At 35.0% G+C, this 21,348-nt stretch overlaps 2 protein-coding genes across 15 annotated transcripts; one reads left to right on the forward strand and one right to left on the reverse strand.

The window, feature by feature from the left end:
* The first annotated feature begins 407 nt into the window (after positions 1 to 407).
* Positions 408 to 3,226, forward strand: LOC105685176. Its single transcript, XM_012399041.3, has 4 exons — positions 408 to 840; positions 1,007 to 1,189; positions 1,287 to 2,472; positions 2,587 to 3,226. Exons 1-4 carry the CDS (start codon positions 667 to 669, stop codon positions 2,667 to 2,669), a joined length of 1,626 nt encoding a protein of 541 aa, XP_012254464.2. The 5' UTR covers positions 408 to 666; the 3' UTR covers positions 2,670 to 3,226.
* A 156-nt stretch (positions 3,227 to 3,382) lies between these two features.
* LOC105685175 (oxysterol-binding protein-related protein 8) lies at positions 3,383 to 21,208 on the reverse strand. Of its 14 annotated transcripts, none has more exons than XM_020851923.2 (18): positions 21,073 to 21,208; positions 17,184 to 17,334; positions 14,890 to 15,018; positions 12,604 to 12,659; positions 12,235 to 12,465; positions 11,992 to 12,136; positions 11,670 to 11,891; positions 10,449 to 10,603; positions 10,205 to 10,383; positions 9,901 to 10,078; positions 9,644 to 9,740; positions 9,309 to 9,505; positions 9,112 to 9,237; positions 8,783 to 9,031; positions 8,378 to 8,545; positions 7,303 to 7,478; positions 6,933 to 7,172; positions 3,383 to 6,781 (listed from the first exon to the last, which is right to left on the reverse strand). In XM_020851923.2, exons 2-18 carry the CDS (start codon positions 17,323 to 17,325, stop codon positions 6,772 to 6,774), a joined length of 2,700 nt encoding a protein of 899 aa, XP_020707582.2. In that variant the 5' UTR covers positions 17,326 to 17,334; positions 21,073 to 21,208; the 3' UTR covers positions 3,383 to 6,771. The 14 variants fall into 14 exon arrangements, with proteins under 14 accessions (XP_020707582.2, XP_048508707.1, XP_012254457.2 ...); XM_048652750.1 differs by lacking the exon at positions 21,073 to 21,208 and adding an exon at positions 20,473 to 20,497; XM_012399034.3 differs by lacking the exon at positions 21,073 to 21,208 and adding an exon at positions 19,805 to 20,208 and having other exon boundaries at positions 14,890 to 15,015.
* Between the last annotated feature and the right edge of the window lie 140 nt (positions 21,209 to 21,348).

Here is a 21,348-nt window from a genome sequence, read left to right on the forward strand (position 1 = left end):
CCCATAGAGGCGCGCCGTACCTCGCAACTTCCACTGACTTTGATACGACGTATCACCATTTTTAATACGTTTAATTTAGCCGCGTTATACGAGTAAATGATGTGAGATTCTTTAATTGATTATTTCCAATTTCAGAATTTTCTAATATTAGGTACAGTTATATTTACAACAAGTTACGTGGAGATAAACTAGACCGTTGACAGACGATTCGAAGTACAAGCAAATGGCGGCGAGCACCAACCACTGGCGCCAACGCTCCGTGATCGTCGCTTATCCGAGTACAAACGTTAAGTGTAGATCTACACTCAACGGTACAATAGGCGACGCCATCCCCCAACTGATTACCGAAACTAAAAATATGACGTTAATTTCTGTCGTCTGCTCCCGTTCTCGTAAAGAAAATGCCTTTGATTGGTGAATTTGCCAAAGAGGAATTGTTTATTTTCGCGGTTTCCATAATAACCCTAAAATTTACTATCGACTGTTTACCAATTTTTACATGAATTCCTGTCAGCTAATCGAATCGTGCAGATTCAATAAAATCGGTTCACCTATGAACCGATGACATGTGCTAAAATGTTTATCAATTGCATGAGAAATTCTCATTGAAATTGTAAGTGTCCGGTTATATTAGAAATTGTGAACAATAACTCTGTATCGAATAGTATGAGTGTTGTAGAAGGATTTCTATCATTGGTTAAAAAAGAATCTGACGAATCTGACGAAAATACCTCCGATTATGCCAGGAGCACGTCGCCGTTACCTTTACCTCCGATGCCAGACACAAATTTTATTGCAAGCGATGATCCAAATGCTGAATTTCTGCGCCTCACTGCTATGGTATCGATTACTCAAATATAGATCTTGATGCTAGAATTCATATCTTCTCTAATACGATACACAATAAATTAAAATAGTGATCTCATTCAATTACACATTGTACAGAAGTTATACACGTGTAAAAAAGTGCAAGATAAAATTAGTGATGTAGGAATTTTCGTTTCAGGTTCGAGATGTATATTTCTCACACTTGTATAAATCCCTGATAAGTAACTATATTATTTGCTACCAGTCTAAAGGACAGTTAACAACTCAACCTGATTTAAAAAAATGTGCTGGACAAATGGAACTCAATGCTGTAAGAGCGTCACTAGAGGCTTCGCTATACAGACAAGCAATGCTGAAGATGGTATGAGTTTTGTAATAGGCTGTCATTTTCATAGATCATCTGTCTTATTGATTTAGGTCATGTCATCTAGCATAACAATTTTGTATTTCTCGTTTAGATTTCAGATGTTAAAACACATACTTCTCTAAAAAGAATACATGAAAAATTAGGCTCTTTTCTGAATACACCCCCAAGTAAAGTAGATGTTGGAGTACAAACAGATGAAGTGCTAATTACAGAGAAAAATCGCACTCCAGATACAACTTTTGTAAATATGAACGATTCTCATGTTCAAAATTCGTCTGTTACCTCAAATTTTGATGAGTCTACTGTGCCGACACCTGTTCCTTCTACAGAAACAAGGAATTGCAGTCTGGAAGAAAGAGTATCTTTAATTTTAAAATCCCAAGAATCTATCATGGATAATACCCCTGTTGTCAAAGTTGAAAACAATCCTGACGAAGTATCCGTGCCAGAGGTAGTAGACAGCAAACTGGATTTAAAAAGTGAAGACATTTGCAAATCTATAGAAGACTTTGCTTGCCTGCAAACAAAAGATATTTTACAAACGCACAACGACGTGAATGAAATTTTTGGTGATGATAATACAGTGGATATTAATCCAATGCCAAATGACAACAATGATTCACAAGATTCAATTCTACAACATATGGAAGATATGTTTTGTGAGAGTAATGATAGTAGCGACTTAATGGCATTGATAGAAAAACATTCTGGTGTTTCAAAAGCAAACCTTGATTTGGAAATTGGCAAAATGTGTCCAGAGACTAGCACGCCTGCACCTGTCGTCAAAACTATAGCAAGAAAAGATAATACAGGAGAATCATCAGACGTGCATGTAAACAAGAGAAAGCTCAGTTTCTCAAATTATAGAAAGATGCAAAAGCGCGCGAAAGGAGAAACTTCATCCCCTAAACTAGAAGAGACTTTGGAAGAGAAAAAAAAACGAAAAGCAAGTGGTGTCTGGCTTGTAGAACGTATTCATCAAGTTTCAAGACTCAGAGCAAAAATGACGGAAATTTCGGCCACCGATTACCGTAGACATGGTCGGATCAAGGCCAAATTCTTGGAGCTGTTTGGCGAAGCTGATGAAGAAGACATGATGCCAGATTCGCCTATTTGTATAGAAGAACATTTGAATGCTTGTAAAGAACGCATTGCCCCTTGGGTCGTCAAGTACTTAATGCCGTTTTACAAAAAGAAGCGTATTACAGACAGAAAATTGTTCAAAACGGTGGCTAAACATGTGGCCGATATGCTGATTATTGAAAATACTTTTCCTGGTAAATCCGGTCATCTTATATTGATTAATTGTAATTTTGGTTATAAAATACACCTCCTATTATCGACGAATCTCTCGATTCCATAATGCTGATATTGTCAATTTTTCATTGCAGAAGAAACTGATGTGAGCAAGTACATAATGAAATACTTTAGGAACAAGAAGACAATAAAAACGAAGCCCGAAATCTACATATAAAAAAGAATAAGTTTATCCGAAAATTCAAATTTGGGTGATAAACGTATTCGCGTAAAATATGAGAAGATAACATTTTACTACATTGTTATGTAAATACGAATTATATAGCGAATATTTCCAAGATACAACTTCTATAATCCCGAGATAAGTAGATACCATGTAGTATAAGTTCTTAGACCAGTATGCCGGATGTGAATGTTACCAATCTGATGGTCACACGTTCTCAGAGTTTCGAAAGCAATTACTTTTTCAATTACATATCTGAAATCAATAATACGAAATGATGATATAGTAATTTTATGTTGGAAACTTCGGCTATCTATAAGATGATTATCAAAGACTGATTATTATTTATCTGTTTCCATTTACATTTTAACACATAAAATCTGCTAATTCGGAAATAGCATTCATTTGCATTATTCATCCATGGAAAGATAAATTTTCTTCTTTGGCTACAGGTAAATATTGGCACCATATATTTTTTCCGCATCAACACCCTACCACTTTATATTTCAAATTACATCACTCATCATGTATATTTAGCAATAAATAATTTATTTAAAGATTCCGTGTTGTTTGTCAAATGTACAATTTCCTGAGGCTTTTCAAGCAAACAGCCTGGCTTTTTTTCCAAAATGCTACCAACTCCATTGCTAATTCAAGCTTTTATTCCAACTATCTCTTAAATTGCAAAATCACAACGGGCATTTGAGTAAAAGAAATTTAAGTTTATTACATAATAAAAATCTGTTTACATAACGAGGAATTAACCAAATAAATTTACATATACAAACGATTTAAAATACGTACACATAGGTATAATAATATGATCACATCTATGTCAGTTACCTTCGGTTACAGAATACATTGAACTCACAAAACAGTAACCAAATTTACACATATTCAAGGCTAGGTACTTCGGTACTCGTATAACAAAGTGACAAATATTTTTTAATTTTATCAAATTTGATTTTTTTTTTTTCCTTTTCAGGTTTGTAATAGTTTGACAATTTAGCCACTTAATTATCAAATATTTTGAAAGCTTCAACACTTTTCCGAGGTTTTGGAATGTTTTATCTAAAAGTGTATTTCTAATGCACAGCAATGGTTTTCCCCAATGCGTGTTTATTTTTTAGATTACATTGGTAGAATAAGAAAGAAAACGTGACTCTTGAAATTTTGTCGTATTTAAATTTTTATACCTCTGCCAAGGGGTGAGATCAAACATCGTTGAAGCAGAATGCGAAAGCTTAACGTCTTATAATCATCATTACCTAAGTATTGAAAGCTTTAGCAAGCGCACAGAATGGTGCACTACTAAAGCGAAAGAAAAGAGTACCTCCAGGTCTATACTCATTGTCAGTAAGGAGGTACGTCTTGAAAATGATCAATCTGACTCTGACCAACTATAGAATTCATTCTTATGTTTTTGAAAAGGCAATATCTCATTTAAAAAACGAGCACATATTGAAACAGTTACTCGGGACGAGCTATACATTGTAATTCAAAATATTCCACTAAGTGAAACGGAAAAGAAAATATTGCACACGGTCATAGAAATTTAACGAAACTCACAAATAACGATTACATCTATTTTAAACATAGGTAGCTCTTCATTCATTATTCAACATTCACTGGAAATTCAATTCTATATTTCGTAGATATTGAAAAACCATCTTCGTAACAGAATGTTTGTAAAAATTACAGTTCCAACCAATTACTGACTTTTTACTTAATTTGTTCAATTTTCAATTACGTCAACGTAATATCCAATATATGTCAAGATACACTGAGATAGCGACAATTGATTAAACCATTATTGGAATCTGATAATGATCCAAATGGCAGTACTTCATTATTTTAACAGTGCATTTGCAAGAGAAAGAATATTTTCAAATAACTACTTGGAATTCTTGTGTACCTAATGACTCTAGATTACGAATATAGTGCACAACAGAGCAACAATGAGTTTAGGAAATTACCCGTTGTGCACTTTTTCAAACCTTGCATGATCCTCCAGCTATAAATTCTAGGCTAATAATAACCACTTTTTGTAATAGCTCCAGTCACAAACGAGCCTCAATACTTAGTTACGAAACATCCAAGCTTTAGGTTCATATTTCCCTCAACTTATCAGAATTGAACATTATTCTTCTGTCGTTATCAACAGTGATGTGAAATAACATGATTAGATAGATTTACTATATCGATCACAAGCGTTTCATGGAAATTGCAGTGCTTGTTTTAGTTTTCATTTTTACGTATAACAGTCTAACTCCTATTGAATTTTTTCCTCACCTCGTCATCACAGTACATTTCACGCTACATATTATCAATTAATTAACCACCTTGCAATTTGCACATAAAAAAAATTATATACTATACCCTTTTATCTATGCTTCTCAATTTTATGTCACGCTCATTGAAAGGTTTGATAACTGGCTTATCAAAGGACCCATAGGATCCTAGACATTCGTTCTGCAAATTTAAATTCAGAGAAAGAGTATTCGAATTTCTTCAATAATTCTACTCAATTACAAGAATGCTCAAAAAGTTTGTTGATGCTTTTTCTAGTGTATTTGCTGTAAACCCCACTGATACAATTACAAGTATGCTTTGCATTTATGTAAAGCTATACGAATTCTTTAGTGAGCGCGGACCACAAATGATGATCATTATATTAGTGTTAATCTATTAGGATAACGGCAACAACATTCATGTACAAATACAATCGGCCCGTTCTTACAATATGTTTACCTCTCTGACACCTTACTATTGATATTAATGTTGACGTTAATAATAATATTATCATCATAATGTTCTATTTTTAGTTGAATAAAACTATAAACGTAATAAATATAACATAACACGTTGTATAATATTGTGCCGTAACAGCAAAAAACAATCCCTCAGGTCACTGGCTTTGATCATGAAAGTAGAAAATATGACATAAAGACAGTGATGGATAACTAATTGAAACTATCTGTAAATAATTAGTACAGCAGAGCAGTGGAAATCGCGAGAATAAATTTTGCAATTACTAATTGAAAGTGGCTGAAATTGATGCAATACAAGCCATCTCCATCGCATCATGATACTGCTCTATACACACTCATATGAATTTTGAATTCGACATATGAATAAAAACATTGTAATACCCTGGAATCATTTATCTCATGACATTCTAATAACTTCAAGTACCGTGATTCGCAGTATCCTGTTCTACAAATCGTGAAAATTGATCAAACTTTTTTTTTTGTAGAAATGCAGTATCGTTTTATCAACATTAGCATGACTACTGCAACATTATTGGCTGAGTAACGGCATATATAGCTTTATAAGGATAATAATTCTGAGAAAATCTGACTTTTCCTTAATCACCTGCCTATCTATAGCGGATATATTATGTACAAACTTGACCTGACGCTAAACATGCAATACTATACTATACTCATCAGTACTTAGTGATAAGAGCGGAGCAAGGCGGATATCACCGATAAGGATTCGCGTTACCCTCAGCACTCGCAATTTCAGAGTGACGGAATGTCTGTCGTAATTCATTACGAGAGAATCCTTCAGGTAATCTTGAACACCAAGCACGCAGATATTGGAATAATATTTTAAACACGTAATTCCAAATGTTTCAACATCACAACGCTAATTGTAAACTCGTATTTTCGTTCATTTTTTTTTCTTAACATCAATTAGTGTCAGCACGTGACGACACAAAAGTGATGATACATTTAATAAGAGTGACCAACGGATTTCTGTCGAACAATATGAATTCTTTACGAAAAGTGACGATCAATTAGCTTTACTACTGAATAATATTCAAATCCAAAAAATTAAAGTAATTTTAACATTACATCTACTGGATTTGATTGTCACTAAGAAATTTCAATTTTTAATTTTTATTTTGCTCGAATTTCTGCAAGAGGCAAGTGAACCGGCTGCCTAAAAGATATCTGCTGCTTGAGCTTCGCTCATTTCAAGTGCATTTCGGCGATTTTCGGGATATTATTTTTTCTCTCAACCTCAATATAGCAATTCACCTTTTTGGAACACGTGGTGTAATGATGCCCCATTTTTCTTTGAATAGTCCTCATCTGTTACTAGATAAAAACAACATTCAATTGATTCACGGAACTAAAATATCTTCAAAGTATTGTATCGCTACCCAGTCTTTGTAATATTTGGAGACGAAAACAGTATCTTCAAAATAAAAAAAAAAAGGAATTTTTTGAAGATCGAGGTCGTACTCACCACGTTCCTTTCGTTTCGATAGATCTATCACTCCAAAACTTCAGAAGGTATTGGATGATAAAAATAACTGCAACCACAATGCCGGTGTCCATCAAATTCCTTGATAATTTCAGTTGGTGAGCATTTTCGTTTTGTTCTCTTTGCTTGATGGCGAGTTGTTCTACAATTTGTTGAATTCTATTTAGCTTCTCTCCGTGATCAAGCAGTCGAGAGTCCATCTCTTTAATTACGTCAATTATTCTGCAATCATGTACAGTACTGTTATGTTCTGTATTGCATATTTAATGTTTTTATCATATTCTTTACACAAAAATGTCGATTTAGCTGGTAATAGGTACTAAGTTTTGGTACTTCAAAATTACTGTCGTACTTAGCGGTAGCACGTCGCCTTTTTCCTACAGACTGACTGGAATCGGAGTGAAACTCCGCAGAAGAGCTTCCCGAATCGTGAGTTCCTTCTGTAAGCGGCATGTTGTTCGTTAATTGCCTCCTCGAAGATTTCAATACAGACAATGATGAACGAGACTCAGCTTGTAACAATGGCATCTGCAATTTTAATTATAAATGCTAATTATCAGTAATATTGAATAACGAATTTCTGTAAATCGCCAGTAATAACGCCAGCAGAAAAGAATTCGCTTCAATACGGAGAATACTGTTCAGCTCATGCGAGACATGAGTCTCCTGATTACTATATGCAGGATTAATTGCTTTTCTTTAAAAAAATGTAAGGGTATGCCAAAAAAGTTATCATAAGACGCCGAACAGAGTTATGGAGATATGTTTTATAACTTATACGAAAATCCGATCACAAGCAATACTTGAAATATGTGGTTTTCCAATCGCAGCTAGATTATTTTCAGAGGAGGGTTTGTTCGACTGCTTTTTCTGTAAAGTTTTAATAACTAATTTACAAATTTGTTGAAACGTTAGTTATTTCCGATACAAGACAGAAATTTTCCGCCACCATAGATAAGAGAATAGTTTTAAAGTATCAATTTTGGTAACTTGGGAACTTAAACAGTTGTAACGTACATTGTATTTTGTCAGCCCGTATCGATCTACAAACTCATGAATGATAGCGGAGTTCAGAAGAATACTAAAATTGTTTGGAATATCTATTCATTAAGCAACTTACCTGGAAAGATTGTAAAAATATTTGTAACTCAAATAATGTATCCAGTTAAAAACAACAAAACGTAGTCAATATAACGCGAACAAGAAGAATGACATTTATTACAGATAGTCACAGCATTTACAATCCATCCAGGCTAAACTACTACAGTACAGCACAATAAGTTATACGTCGAGCTAATAGGTCAACTATGAATACAATGACGAGGCTGGTGCTGTTCGACGTCCTACTTATTCTTCAAGAATATTCTTTGGCATATAGATAATGACTTGGAATAGGATGTGGTTGCAGATCTTTGGGAACGCTGTACCTGAGTTTGTGGTTCAACAGAGATTATACTACCAGTCCTCATTATTGGGGTTTTATGCCTGGTTTTAGTCCGGACAACATAGTCATACTCGTACTGGATGACATCATTGCGAGGATCCCAAGGCCGCAGATCAGCATGGCGATACACCCAATTTCCGGTAATAATATCCTATCGACACAAACGGAGGAACTCATTAATAATTTTATGACATATTAGTTCATGATGATTGCTACAAGATTTTTGTTATAAGATATCTCAAAAATTGGGTATTTTAAAAATCAAAAATGTATCAAATATCAAGTCTCTGAATCATGCTGTGAGCATTTCATGTTTACAAGAGTTTGGAACACAGCACTTGATGAAAAACATATCCACTTTTATAAGATCAATCGCTCATTCACAAACCTGTACAAAATATTTCGGAATCCATTCCTGATTCTTGGATTTTCTTTCACGAGCACGTTCTCTCTGAGCTTCTTCTAAAACAGTCTTAGCTTCTGTTGCGGCCACCTGATCATCGTTATTAATTGCCACAGTAACCGCTTGCCAGAGGTTTTCACTTTCCCACTGACCCTGGTGGTCTAGCGGCACAGTATACTTCTTTAATCTGCTCTTACGAATTTCAGTTGTAGGATTGAAAAAAACGCTATCGGTCTGGGGGGAAGAAAAACATTAGAATCTTCACATGCTTTAGTTTGCAGTCGAATGAATTAATAATAATTTATAAGCTTTACCCCCGATCGTTTATCGTTAATGATAACTTGTCCGTCCCAATAGCCTGAAAACGTGGCAAGCGTTTCTTTGCCGAGTCGAATCCGCCCTACTACTTGATTCATTTGATCGGCACCACCTAGGAATGGCTTAAGAAAAAAGATAAAGTTTTCAGATAATTTTTAGTCTTAGGTAAAATTGATTGATTTGATGAATATACCTTGAGTTTGAATTCTAATTCCGTCTGATACCCCGTCTTTTCACAATTTATATTAATCTTGCCACCGAGCTCCATCGATAATGTTCCCATCAAAATACCTTTGCAATGGGCATAAGGGATGGTCATGGTATAATCCTCACCTCTTGGCAGCATCGTCATAATTGCCACACCATCTAGTACTGCCGATGTTGAATTACCTAAGTATGATAAAAATGAATGAACTTATCTCAGTGTCATTGGAAATTTGGCACTCGATTGTTACCAGATATTTTTTATTCATTGATAATGATTCCTATACAGCAAATAATTAATTCAAATAATGCCTCGTTACATACCATAGAATTTGGACTTGGCAATGATCGTTGCACTGATCGCAAAACCATCTTGTCTATTGGTTACATAGAATCCAGAGATGGGCGGATGATGAGAAAGCTAGAAATAATTCTTTTATCTTACCTGTTATTATCTAAGTGTTCAATTATTTAACTAGTGTTAGATACATTAAATATTGCTACACAGAAAGACAAAGACTATATGTTTTTGATTGTTGGAAATTCTGGTAACAAATTGGCTTTTATCTTGAATGACATACCTGTTCAGCAAGATAGAAGGTCCGTGAGCCATTCGGGTGCTGCCAGTAACAACGGTACGTCTCTCCCAACAGCGGATTGTATGGTTTTTTCAAGCCTTGTGGTTTTTTATAAAATCCAGATAGATACCATTTAACAACACCTTTCATACGTGTAAATGCATCATCTTCCAAGACAGCCCTAATGCAGAAAATCATAAAAAAATTTAGAGACAGATGTAAGACCTTTGTCGATATGAATCCCAAATACAAATTGATTGTTTTGACATCTCAATCTATCTGATGATATAGGCGAAGGCATACTCACTGGGATAGAAGATCAGCATGATAATAGGAATCTGCCAGTTTTTCCAAAAAAGACCTTGGTTCTAAGATGAAGGTTGGCAGAACAACTTTAGACAGATCCATTCCTGGCCTGACTTGCTTCATTAGGAACCAAATGAGAGATTTCTGCTCCTCTTGCAGTTCTGCTACTACTTCTCCTGCCTGCATCATCAAAGTAATGAGTTATTTATATTCTACAAGTTTCATGAAAAGAATGGTTATCTTACCGATCCCAGAACTTCATTCTCCACAACCACATAAGGAGTCTCTTCAATTTGGTCACATTCCTCCTCCTTGACAGAAGGTTCTGATTCGCTGTCAGAGGCACTGATCTCAGCATCGGCAACCACTCCGTTTTCTGGTTGACTGATATCGTCCAGGTCTGTGTGCGAAGCGAATACAGGATCTAGCTTTACTACGTGTCGGGTCTCGTACTCTAGGACATGGACAGAAGGAATTGTCATGCGACGGGATAAGGAAACTTGGTCAAGTGGAGAAATTGGTGACGGAGAATCAGATACACCGTCAACTGTATCTGATCCATCTCTAGATATTTGTAAGGTAGTCTCAGGATCTGTTGCAGGACTTGACGATCTAATGTCAAGGTGTTTTTCCCAGTAAGCTACTGCGTGGTATAACTGTTGGAACATTGGTGTTGGTGATGGGCATAAACTCTTTGGAGTGTGCAGCATCTTAGGGGAAAGAGGCTGTGGACATGACAGCAGCCGCCTTTGTGGCGTGTTAGGGGATCGAGGCGCATAGTCGCGCAAACGTAGCAGCGGAGTGCTGAGAAATTGTTCTGTAGATGACCGGTAAACAGCAGCAATGCCCCGATAACAGTGAGCGAGTGTTAGTGATCTTACATATTATGAAACGTTGGGATAACATTTACTTGTTCGTAAGTACTAATTTAGGTAAAAAAATTTACATGGCAAATCAGCTGAGTGATCCTTTCTGCCAAATCATAACTTATGTGCATAATATATTTTTGAGGTAAGAAAATTTCTAATATAACATGACAGCTCACTGCTAACTTCATGCTTTCAGATGCTCCGCTATTAGATTATATCATCGACTAAATTCAGAATACTGATTAAGTGAAATACTATGGCTTAAAATAACGGGGCTGGATGGAATCTAACAAGTTTAATGGCAACATAGCTTGAGGTGTCATAAATTTGTGTTGTGCACCCTATTATACCATATATATCGCGGTATTGACCTAAATCCGATTTGCCTAACAATTGACGAGAAGGATAATGAGATCAATTGAGTGAATACCATAAATTAGATGAAAATTGATCCGATCTATGACCATTCGATTCAATGAGGTCGGTTTTGTGAGTTCAATCATATTCTCATTCGTCAAGTTCGACGAAATCTATGCTCTGAGGTGATCACTTTATCAATACTCGGCAAAGAATTGACACAATTGTTTCAAGGCTCACCATGATCGTTGAAGTGTTTCTCATAATCGGCTTCACTCCATTGGGTTTCATGTGTAGTTGTGGCATCATGTTGTGGTGAACGGGGAAGAACACTACTTGACCGGACAATCAGCGATGAACAACGCAAAGAGAGCTCCAACGCATCTAGCCAGCACTTACCAGCAGCCTGGGATGGCGCTCTGAATATCAGATAAGACGTAGGCAGTGGTTGAACCACGGCACCTAGTAAATAATAATGTTAAATTTCAGTGATAATCTATATAGTATAATATACAGATGTTTCAATTTCGACCCAACATATTTGTTCAAGAAAGCAGCTCACCAATAGCCTCTTTTTCAGGTCCCCGCGGTGCCCATATTGATTGTTCTAGTGGATGGAATAGTTTGAAACAAAACCCGTCTTTCTTGCTGGGTCGTTCTATTACCTGGCATATGTTGAGCAGAATTGTACCAACCCAATTATTGCTCTGGAAAATGAGAAAAAGCAGGTATCATTATAAATAGCATATTATATTTTTTTACTTTCACTACGATTTTGAAAAATTAATAAACATTACCGAATTACCTTTATTTTTGGATTCTTATAGAGTAGTAATAATCCAGGTTTTAAAATACACCATAATTTAGTCCAACTTTTAAGTGTTCCTCGAACTTTGAGCCAATCGCTCATTACCACCACAGTGGGATCTTTGAGAGAGCTGAGGAGTTCATTGGCCACTCTTTTCTTCTCCATCCGATAATTCTTTCGCTGTGCCTTGTAGGACTCTTTACGAGTCAACTTGCTGGCATCGCCAGACTGAAAGATTGATTAGTTATAAGCTCGGAGTTTAATATTCTAGGAAATAATTTTCACTGCTCTGCCATTCTGAACGTACACCATGATGCTCAAAAAAATATTTTGTTTTGCTAGAAAATTCATTTTAGATATGCGAACCTTGTCCGACGAATTGTCTGCTAGTTTAGGACAGCTCTCACCCATGGTAGGCAAACCTGCAAATAGCAAAAATGTAACTTTCTTGAATGGATTACGCATTTCTCTAAGTTTTGAATACTGCTGATTGTCATTATCGGTGAATGACCAAGAAATGAAGCCGTAAACTTCCAATAGGTATGGCTTCACAAGTAGGTATAATAGAATATTGGATTGTAACACATCTATACTGGGTTAGCTGCGTTTAAAACACAAAAGTAGGATGAACCACTTTCGAATTAATTGTACAAGGTATCGCAGGCACTTTTACGTGCAGCTCATATCATCAGCTGTGCTATAAGTAATTGACTTGAATATTCAAGTGCTAGTTTTATGGGGATTAATGTATAGATAAAATCTGAAGCCAACGGATTCTCTACCAGACTGATAAGCTGTCCAGAGGTGTTTGGTTTGTCATTACTAGTCTGAGAGCCCAACTGTGTCGAGAACAGAGTAGGTGATTTAAAATGGAAAAAATAATTCCTGACGAGTAGTTGATATTTATTGTTACAACACCATATTGTTCACCAAGTTGATGTGGCCGATAATACACTGTTACACATCAAAAACTTGAGATTATATATTAGTTTATTCGGATAAATCATAGAATTATCTTACTGGATGTTGACGACAACTGTAAATTAGGAGCACTATGAAAAAAGTTTGACACATGTTTTCTAAATTTCATGGTTGAGATTGTATCTAAATTTAGAAGTGAATTGGAAAATTAACAATTCTAGCTCTGCACAAAAATGTACATATTGGTGGAAGTTGAAACAATACTGCTAATATTTTTATTGAACATGTGTATTTTAGATACAATATCTAATCAATTTGGTGCTGTTATCAACTGATGTATCATCTTTTCCCATGTGATTGCATAAGCCATGTTGATAGAAAATAATATGCTACAGTAAATCACTCTTCACTTCAATGAGATGAACAGAAATAAATGGATGTTATCATTTGCATATTTTTAAATATAATGGCGGATTAATGGATAACTAATGTGAAGCCATAATTGTTAATGTTTCATTATTATATATTGAGAAAAATTTTGATCTCGTTCATATTAGAACTTACATTATAATGCAAAAGAATACGTGCGTGTCAAGTCAGAGGTCGGAAACACAAAGCTGTAAGTATTGTGGAGAGGAGGCATAAAAAAGGCTCCTATATTTCAGTCAGTGGACAATGGTAATCAATAGAATCGTGACACGTGTAAGAACCTGTTTAGAATAAACTTTGAAGTGACTAGTATAACACATTGTCACACATACATTTTACTACAAGTGCCAATTGAATTCAACAACCTTATATAAATGTATCAAATATGGATACATACACCAATTTTTAAAATAAAAACAATTTAATATCGACACTATTTCTTGAAGAGTACCTATACATATATAGGTACTCAGTACATAGTCTTTTCAGATTTAGGGCATTCACTGTGATCATATAATTTCGCGTGTTCATATCTTTATAGTGATAACATAGGGGGTGTAATTAACTATGAACTGCATCAGGGTCCACTACCAAGGTGTTGCCAAAATACCCGCTTCATGTTATTTTTCAATTTACAATACTATAAGGGATTTGAATACAATTCAATTTTTATGCAAATTATGTCATACGTTGCACAATTGTTGTGAATAGTTAAGTGAGAGATGAAGTTTGCATTTTTTTTCAATGTTATATTAATGGGTACTCACTTACTAAAAAAAATAGTCAAATGCTTCATGCAACTGTAAAAGTTCAATGATCTGCTGGCTTCTGAAATTCAGTGACTTTGACTGAAGAGACTTTTATCCACAAGTCAAGTGGTAAGGTGTGACTTAACAGATAAAGTAAATGCATGTATATATAACTGCGATAAATCATCACAAGTGTGGATTGTGTCAACTGTATTCATCTATAAGCGCACAACGAATATCCGTACTAAGTATAGGAGATCTAAATAATAATTCACAGATTTACTGCCAGTTATGTATTGCTCGAGACGAAGTCACTGATAGAATTGATCCATGGGCTGAATTAGAACTTGTAAATTGAGCATATCCGCGTCATTGACAGCAAACAACTTGAGTCATCTCAAAGAAATATAGGCGTGAGTATAGAAGATGGAGCATTGCAAAAAAACTTTTGAGATTTTCGTTTGACAGCGAAGACAAATCGATTTAGTGCTCTAGCACTGACTAGCTCTCTATTTACTACATAAAGCACCATGGATTATTCCAAATAAATTACCTGGAGAGGATGGTGGAGCACAAGTGGTAATAATCGTACTTGTTGAGAGAGATTCTAGTGATGGTAGTTTGGACAGCGGTGAGGATCCAGTTTGACTGCCACGGCGAGGTCGTCTATCATCAGCTGCTGCTATGTTTTTGAATAACATTGAGTTATCATACTAGTTTTTCTAGTGATACGCTTCATGCTACTCATCGATCCTCTAGAATATGCTCCTTTATCCAAAAATTCAATACTCAAGTATGGTCGGCCATTTGATTTTAAGATGATAGCTTTACAAAAGGATAAAATATTCAAATAATTTTTACAGGCTGAATCGTGTTATACGTATATTTTTATATGCTTTTACTAATTGAATCAATGTAACAGAGACCACAACCAATTTACTTGCATATTATTTTCAGGATCTAAAAATAACAGTTATTTATATGCCAAACATTGTGGTAGAAACCAACTACATGTATGTAAAGATGGTTGGCTGTTGGAAGATAATCACTTCATATCATGATAAATATTTGATTTCAAAATGCAGGGGCTCTTCAAAAAAGTTGTGTTCGTATCATTGACCAGTAAACGAGAGCCCACTTAATAGACACCCACGTGTTTTCCAACATCAACTTTTTACATCATTATGCAAACTTAGATACTCAAACTATTCAAACAATTTAACAATACGAAGAACATAATTTGCAACTCAATAAAACAAGGGAAAAGACAATACGCCAAGCGACTGTTCCTAATTATAAATTTATCAAGGGTATTACGTTTTCAATGCCATTCAACTGTCTCTGAGTGTGAGCCTAACTCAAATCAAATTAGCAGCTTGGAATAAATATATACTTATCCAAGTGATGAAGAGGATTCTTATTACCTTTCACAATAATATCTGCAGTATATGCTAATATGCATATGGTTCTCAATAACAACGCAACACAAAAGATTCTAATGAAGGTAAAATAATTATTTGACCTAATTGTGTAAGTTTCACTTATAAACGTATCAGAGGTACTAAACAATTCATGAATGTTACTAACCCTACGTATAATTAAAAATTTTTATACAAAAAGTTAGTAATTTTGGCAAATTGACCAATTTATACTGGCTGGCAGCAGTTGAAGTTTAGAATACTATAAGACGTGAGATCATTCTATCAGGTGTGCAATTTAATTGTGAATTTAGTGATTTCAAATTACCTTTTGCACCATAGAATCAAAATACATAGAAATAAGCCAACAGACAGAGCAAAGTTTTCTGATTAATGTCAATACACATATATTCTTCTAATAAAAACTGTACGACAATGCAAGTTGAATAGTTATAAAACTTCACATCATGCTTCATATGTCATGTAGAAAAGTATCGTGCAGTCACAAAGATACAAGATTGAAAAAATCCATATCATTACAACTGCAATACATATTAATGAACCAAGTAAATATGTTGACCATTTGGATCATGTTATGCAACAAGAGACAAGTACCTTCTTCAAGCAGAGCTATTCATGCTACTCGGTGGATAAAGTTCGAGGACAACGTATGTCTTTAATATTCCGGCATTTAATAGAGATAGGCTACAGCTCTTGACGTAGCGTAATCACATGGTCCATATCGTACACCACTAAAAGATGTCACAAAAGAAAATGAAAAATTACAGGTAGGCAGGGTAAATATCAGGGATTTTTTGTAATTACTCAGAGTCAAAATTACGTTACTGATACAAAAAAAAAAGAATAAAATCTTGATTTTCATTTATTCTAAAACTGTGAAATTATAGGTACGAATCTTGATATGCAGAAAAGTTTACAGTATGTTGTTTATTGCATGTTTTTTCTTATGATTTCAGAGGTGGATGTCAATACAGAGTTATCATAAAAAGATTACGATGAGTGATTACCTATTAGCTACATTCTGAAGACTTAAGATCAATTTTTAAACGTATATCTCTGCTGCCTTCTTTTGTAACCTTGGCTTCCTATCAATTAATGAAATACCACAATGAAATGTGAAAACCTCTAGAAAAAATAGCAATTCATTCAGACGAGAACTAGACATTTGGATAAAAAATCCATAATCCGATTGACCCAAGTTATAGTACAGCTGTATCCCTCAATCATTAGACAATGCTTCAATAACGTAAGCCAGTCTTGTCCATGCATATACAACATAGGGAATACTCTGGCATATGACAACATATTTATACACATTGAATAACATTACATTAACATTTAATCTAATCACAGAATATTTGTCACAGCTTATAGTAAAAGCATTAATTGTTGTCCACGTTATACTCACGACTGCTGAGAGATCGACTGACATTAGGTGGGGTCATAGTCTGCAAGGGCTCAGAAGGGTTTCCCACCGATTGGGAGACAGAAAGAGATTCGGATTGCGTACGACGTTCTCCACCTGGCACCATGATTGGTGGTGTACTCATTTTTTGTTTCTGAAAAATAATCGGATATAGGTTATCATTTCAATTATCACATTGCTGCTTTATACGATATGAGATTAAAGTCTAAAAAAAGCATCGCCTTACACATACGACTAATATTTAGGTCAGAGATTATTAAACTAACGGAGAATAATTAGGCCCCCTAACTGTAAAAGAATTTTTGTTTGTAAACAAAAACAACAAGCTTTTAATTGGCAAACAATGAATTCAACTTGAAATATAAAAAAATCAGAATACTGTGTGATCTTTTATCTTTTGTGTGCTTTGTTTTAATTAGATACTTGCATTTTAGACAATGAGAAATATCCAGAATTATGATTTCTTAGATACCTTTTTGGAGTCTACTTTTAATTTGTTGTTATTTTTCACACTTTCAGAATAGAATATGTTAATACAATAATTGATATAATCATAGATGCATTAAATATTCATAGGTGTGAAAATATTCAACACCATCTAGGAGTATCCGAATAATTTCAAGAATTCAGTCGATATTCTATCCTTGAATGATGCATTTGTTTCCTGATTCATTTCTTGGTTCGAACCAAAGATTACTATCAGAGTACTTATGGCTCATAGTAACTGAAGATAAAAGATGATATCAACACAAATTTTCACAGGAAACACCACTAGCTAGCGTGGCATCAAAATTATCGGCATAGGATTGTCTTCTCTATGCCACTGGGTTTGTTTTGCTTCAAAAAGTAGCAGAGCGAAGATTGTTATTTCAGGTAAGCTATATGTAGTGCCAACATCTGATTTACCCGGTACCATCTGACAATCTTACAGCGAGTCTTCAAAATTATAATGCGTCGATTCGAAGGCCAACTGTAAAATGTAATCAAGATGCACAGCAGTGAATCGTCGCCAAGTTAATAATTGAAATTCACTAATCAAAAAATAGAATGGGTGCGATGTGAATATATTCAGATTGAATCATAATCTCGTTTGACACATTTTTATTCTTTGCGTATTTTTGTTGAAGGTAGATTTATTACGTGTTATCAATATTATAAATTAAATGAACTATGGACATCTTTACTGTTGACAATACAATTATTTTCTTGGCAGTGTAACACATGCACAACATAATTACTGTTTTTCAGCTTCTGTGTAGTTATAACGACAAAATCAATAAATCTTCAGCTCATTTCCTTCCCAACTTTTAGGCTTTTTCAAAAGGAGTGATCAATATGCAAAGAGTTTGTGAGCAGAATTGATTAAGCAATTACAATATTATGCCTGAAACTTGGGCTATCAGAATACCAAATAGAAATTAATACATATATAATTTTCAGAGCTTTGTTTTGAATGTGTACTGATTATCTTGCCGCACGGTACTTTCAACCAAGGAGTTGAGCTGTGGCAGATATGCCATCTCAACATTGTGAATTATGTATAATGTAAAAATCTTGTAAAAATGTCGACAAACACTAAAGCATACCTATCACAAGTAATGAGGATTGTAAATCAACGACACATATTCCAAAATGAGTCACCTTTGAACATATTCAACCACATGATTATGGGACCACAGAATTATGTCACTTCTTTTTTAAAAGCTTTATTCTAACAAACCGAAGTACAACCACAATCTGTTTAGTCTTGTTCCAATGGTTAGGCAATTCTTTGCAAAAGCTACTATACCAATGCTGAATGATATAGGTATATAAAATGGATTTCTTTATCTCTCATAGAGCACATGTTTTGCACCAGATGTGTCTGAAAATTCTACAGTAGTAATGTCAATACAACGTGAGGTACAATGTATACATATACTTATTTGTGTGAACAAGAATTAGGTTGTTACATTCTCAAGCACGAATAGCTATATTCACCGAATCTTATACCTATACATACCTACACTATTCAAGTATAATAACTTAATCAATATTTTTATTGGAACGAACAAATATTAACTCGCGCGTGACGGTACATCTTTGAAAGCTTATTGGCTCATAAATATCGTCCTGTAAATTACGGATAGCATCAGCAGATGTGATAACTTGTGACACCTATTCCAAAACCGATAGTATCATTTCTGAGCGAGCCAGCGAGCAATGTTTCAATAAAATAACGCGGATAAACGCACCAGTATATCGTCAGCATAGGTATTACGTCACGTCGTAACACCGACGCTTAATTATTCAGATTAAGAATGAGGACGTTAAATGAAAATAGTAATTTGCGTGTGACTGCACGTAAGTAGCTATCTATTAGTTTTCTTCGGGCAACATAATCGGCCGAGATTAAGGACTGGAGACATAGTAGTTACACACATTGCGTTTTATAAAAAATGAAAGATAAAAAAAAACTGCGAAGATAAAAAATATATAACGCAGGATGCGCACTGCGGTATGTCTGCAGCCGTGATATTGCAGAGGGGGGAGTGAGGGAAACCGGGGATAAGATCATCCCGATTTTTCAGATTATACAAATGTCACGTCCACTATAGACTTACCCAAGTTTTGCCACCTTATTCGCAGTTCATCTTTACCAAACTACCACGTTGACCGATGAATATTCAATGAGACAGACCAAAAGAATTGATGCAGAAAAAATCTACTACGTATTAGATACAAAATCAAATAATATAAACGCTACGTCGTGTATAGAATTCGATATTATATAGGTTGTTTCAACGACAAAAATTTTCGTATGAACTTAAGTGTAAATCCATCGGGTGAACAAATCACAGTATTTAAATATAATCTTGTAGGAAGAATCAAGGTAGGCACACGTTGTGTGACGTTCTAAACGACAAGGCGGAATCAAATAACCACCGCTAAGAACGTAAAGAAAACGCGTATCACGAACATATTACACTACATGTGCGACATTAGTGACATCAGAGGAGTGACTGACTGACAGTTCAGTTCGGTCGGTAAGAAACGTTCTGCGCATGCCAGGAATTGAGGCTTAGATCCTCGGAATCATTTAAAATTCGAAAGCATAACTCAAAGTAGGTATTCATGTTTGCTTCCAATATACACTACTATAATATTGGAAGATGAACTTTACTTTAACATATTTCATCATTAAACAATCTTTTATTTGATGGTTGTTTGAGGTGCAGCTGCTGTCACACGTGTTTCATGAACTGGTCAGATTGTATACATACGTACTTACTTATTTGACAAGACAGATTGTTCGAATCATATGATTTTCAGGTGTAACACTAGTCAACATTGACGGAACAATATTGTCCTTTATTCTCTATCCACGTTACATGTTCTTTTATTCATTTCGTAAGAATCTGAATAAAAAATAGCGGCAAGTTCGTAGCATGGCCGCAATTTGTACGCCATCTCTACATCGAATTGCTAAGCTTTTTGCAACAATATCGCCCTTCATTTTTGATGAACGACACGTTACAGTTGCAAATGATGAGAATGCGGATGGATACCGCCATTGTTACGTCATTATTGTTAATAACATTCTACCGGAGATTTCGGGATATGATCTCTTAAGATCTTATCTTCGGCTAAAAAAATATACTCTACCGCGCTTCTGACTCCTCCCACACGCTAGGTTTAACCAATACAATACGGTATTGAATTTAATGTGGATGTCGCTGGAGAAATCGCCATCAACAAGTACTGTTTATGTGATGTAGATAAAATGAGGATGTCGGGACGATCATTGCGTGCCCTACACGCAGCCTGAACTTACGATATGGGACATTCGTGTTATCGATTTAAATCGAAGTTTGAAATCATGTATACATACCTATTTCAGAACCGAATTTCAGGAGAAGTTTGTAAAAGCAATAGCCACATTTTTACGTTGTGAGAAAAAACGATTCCCGTTTACGTTTGTCGTAAAGACCCTCATAATCCTAAGAAGATGGACAGCTCGTAACAAGGCTCTTTTTACGAAGGCGCTCAATGGAATTGTGTTGTCTGCTCTATGCGCATGAGGTGGTTTATAACGCAGACTATTTCATTATGTAATTATGCTCGTCTTCCATGAGATTATGAAAAAGATGTGTCGAACATCAAATAT

Source organism: Athalia rosae, chromosome 1 (assembly GCF_917208135.1).
Source record: "Athalia rosae chromosome 1, iyAthRosa1.1, whole genome shotgun sequence".
Lineage (NCBI taxonomy): Eukaryota > Metazoa > Arthropoda > Insecta > Hymenoptera > Athaliidae > Athalia > Athalia rosae.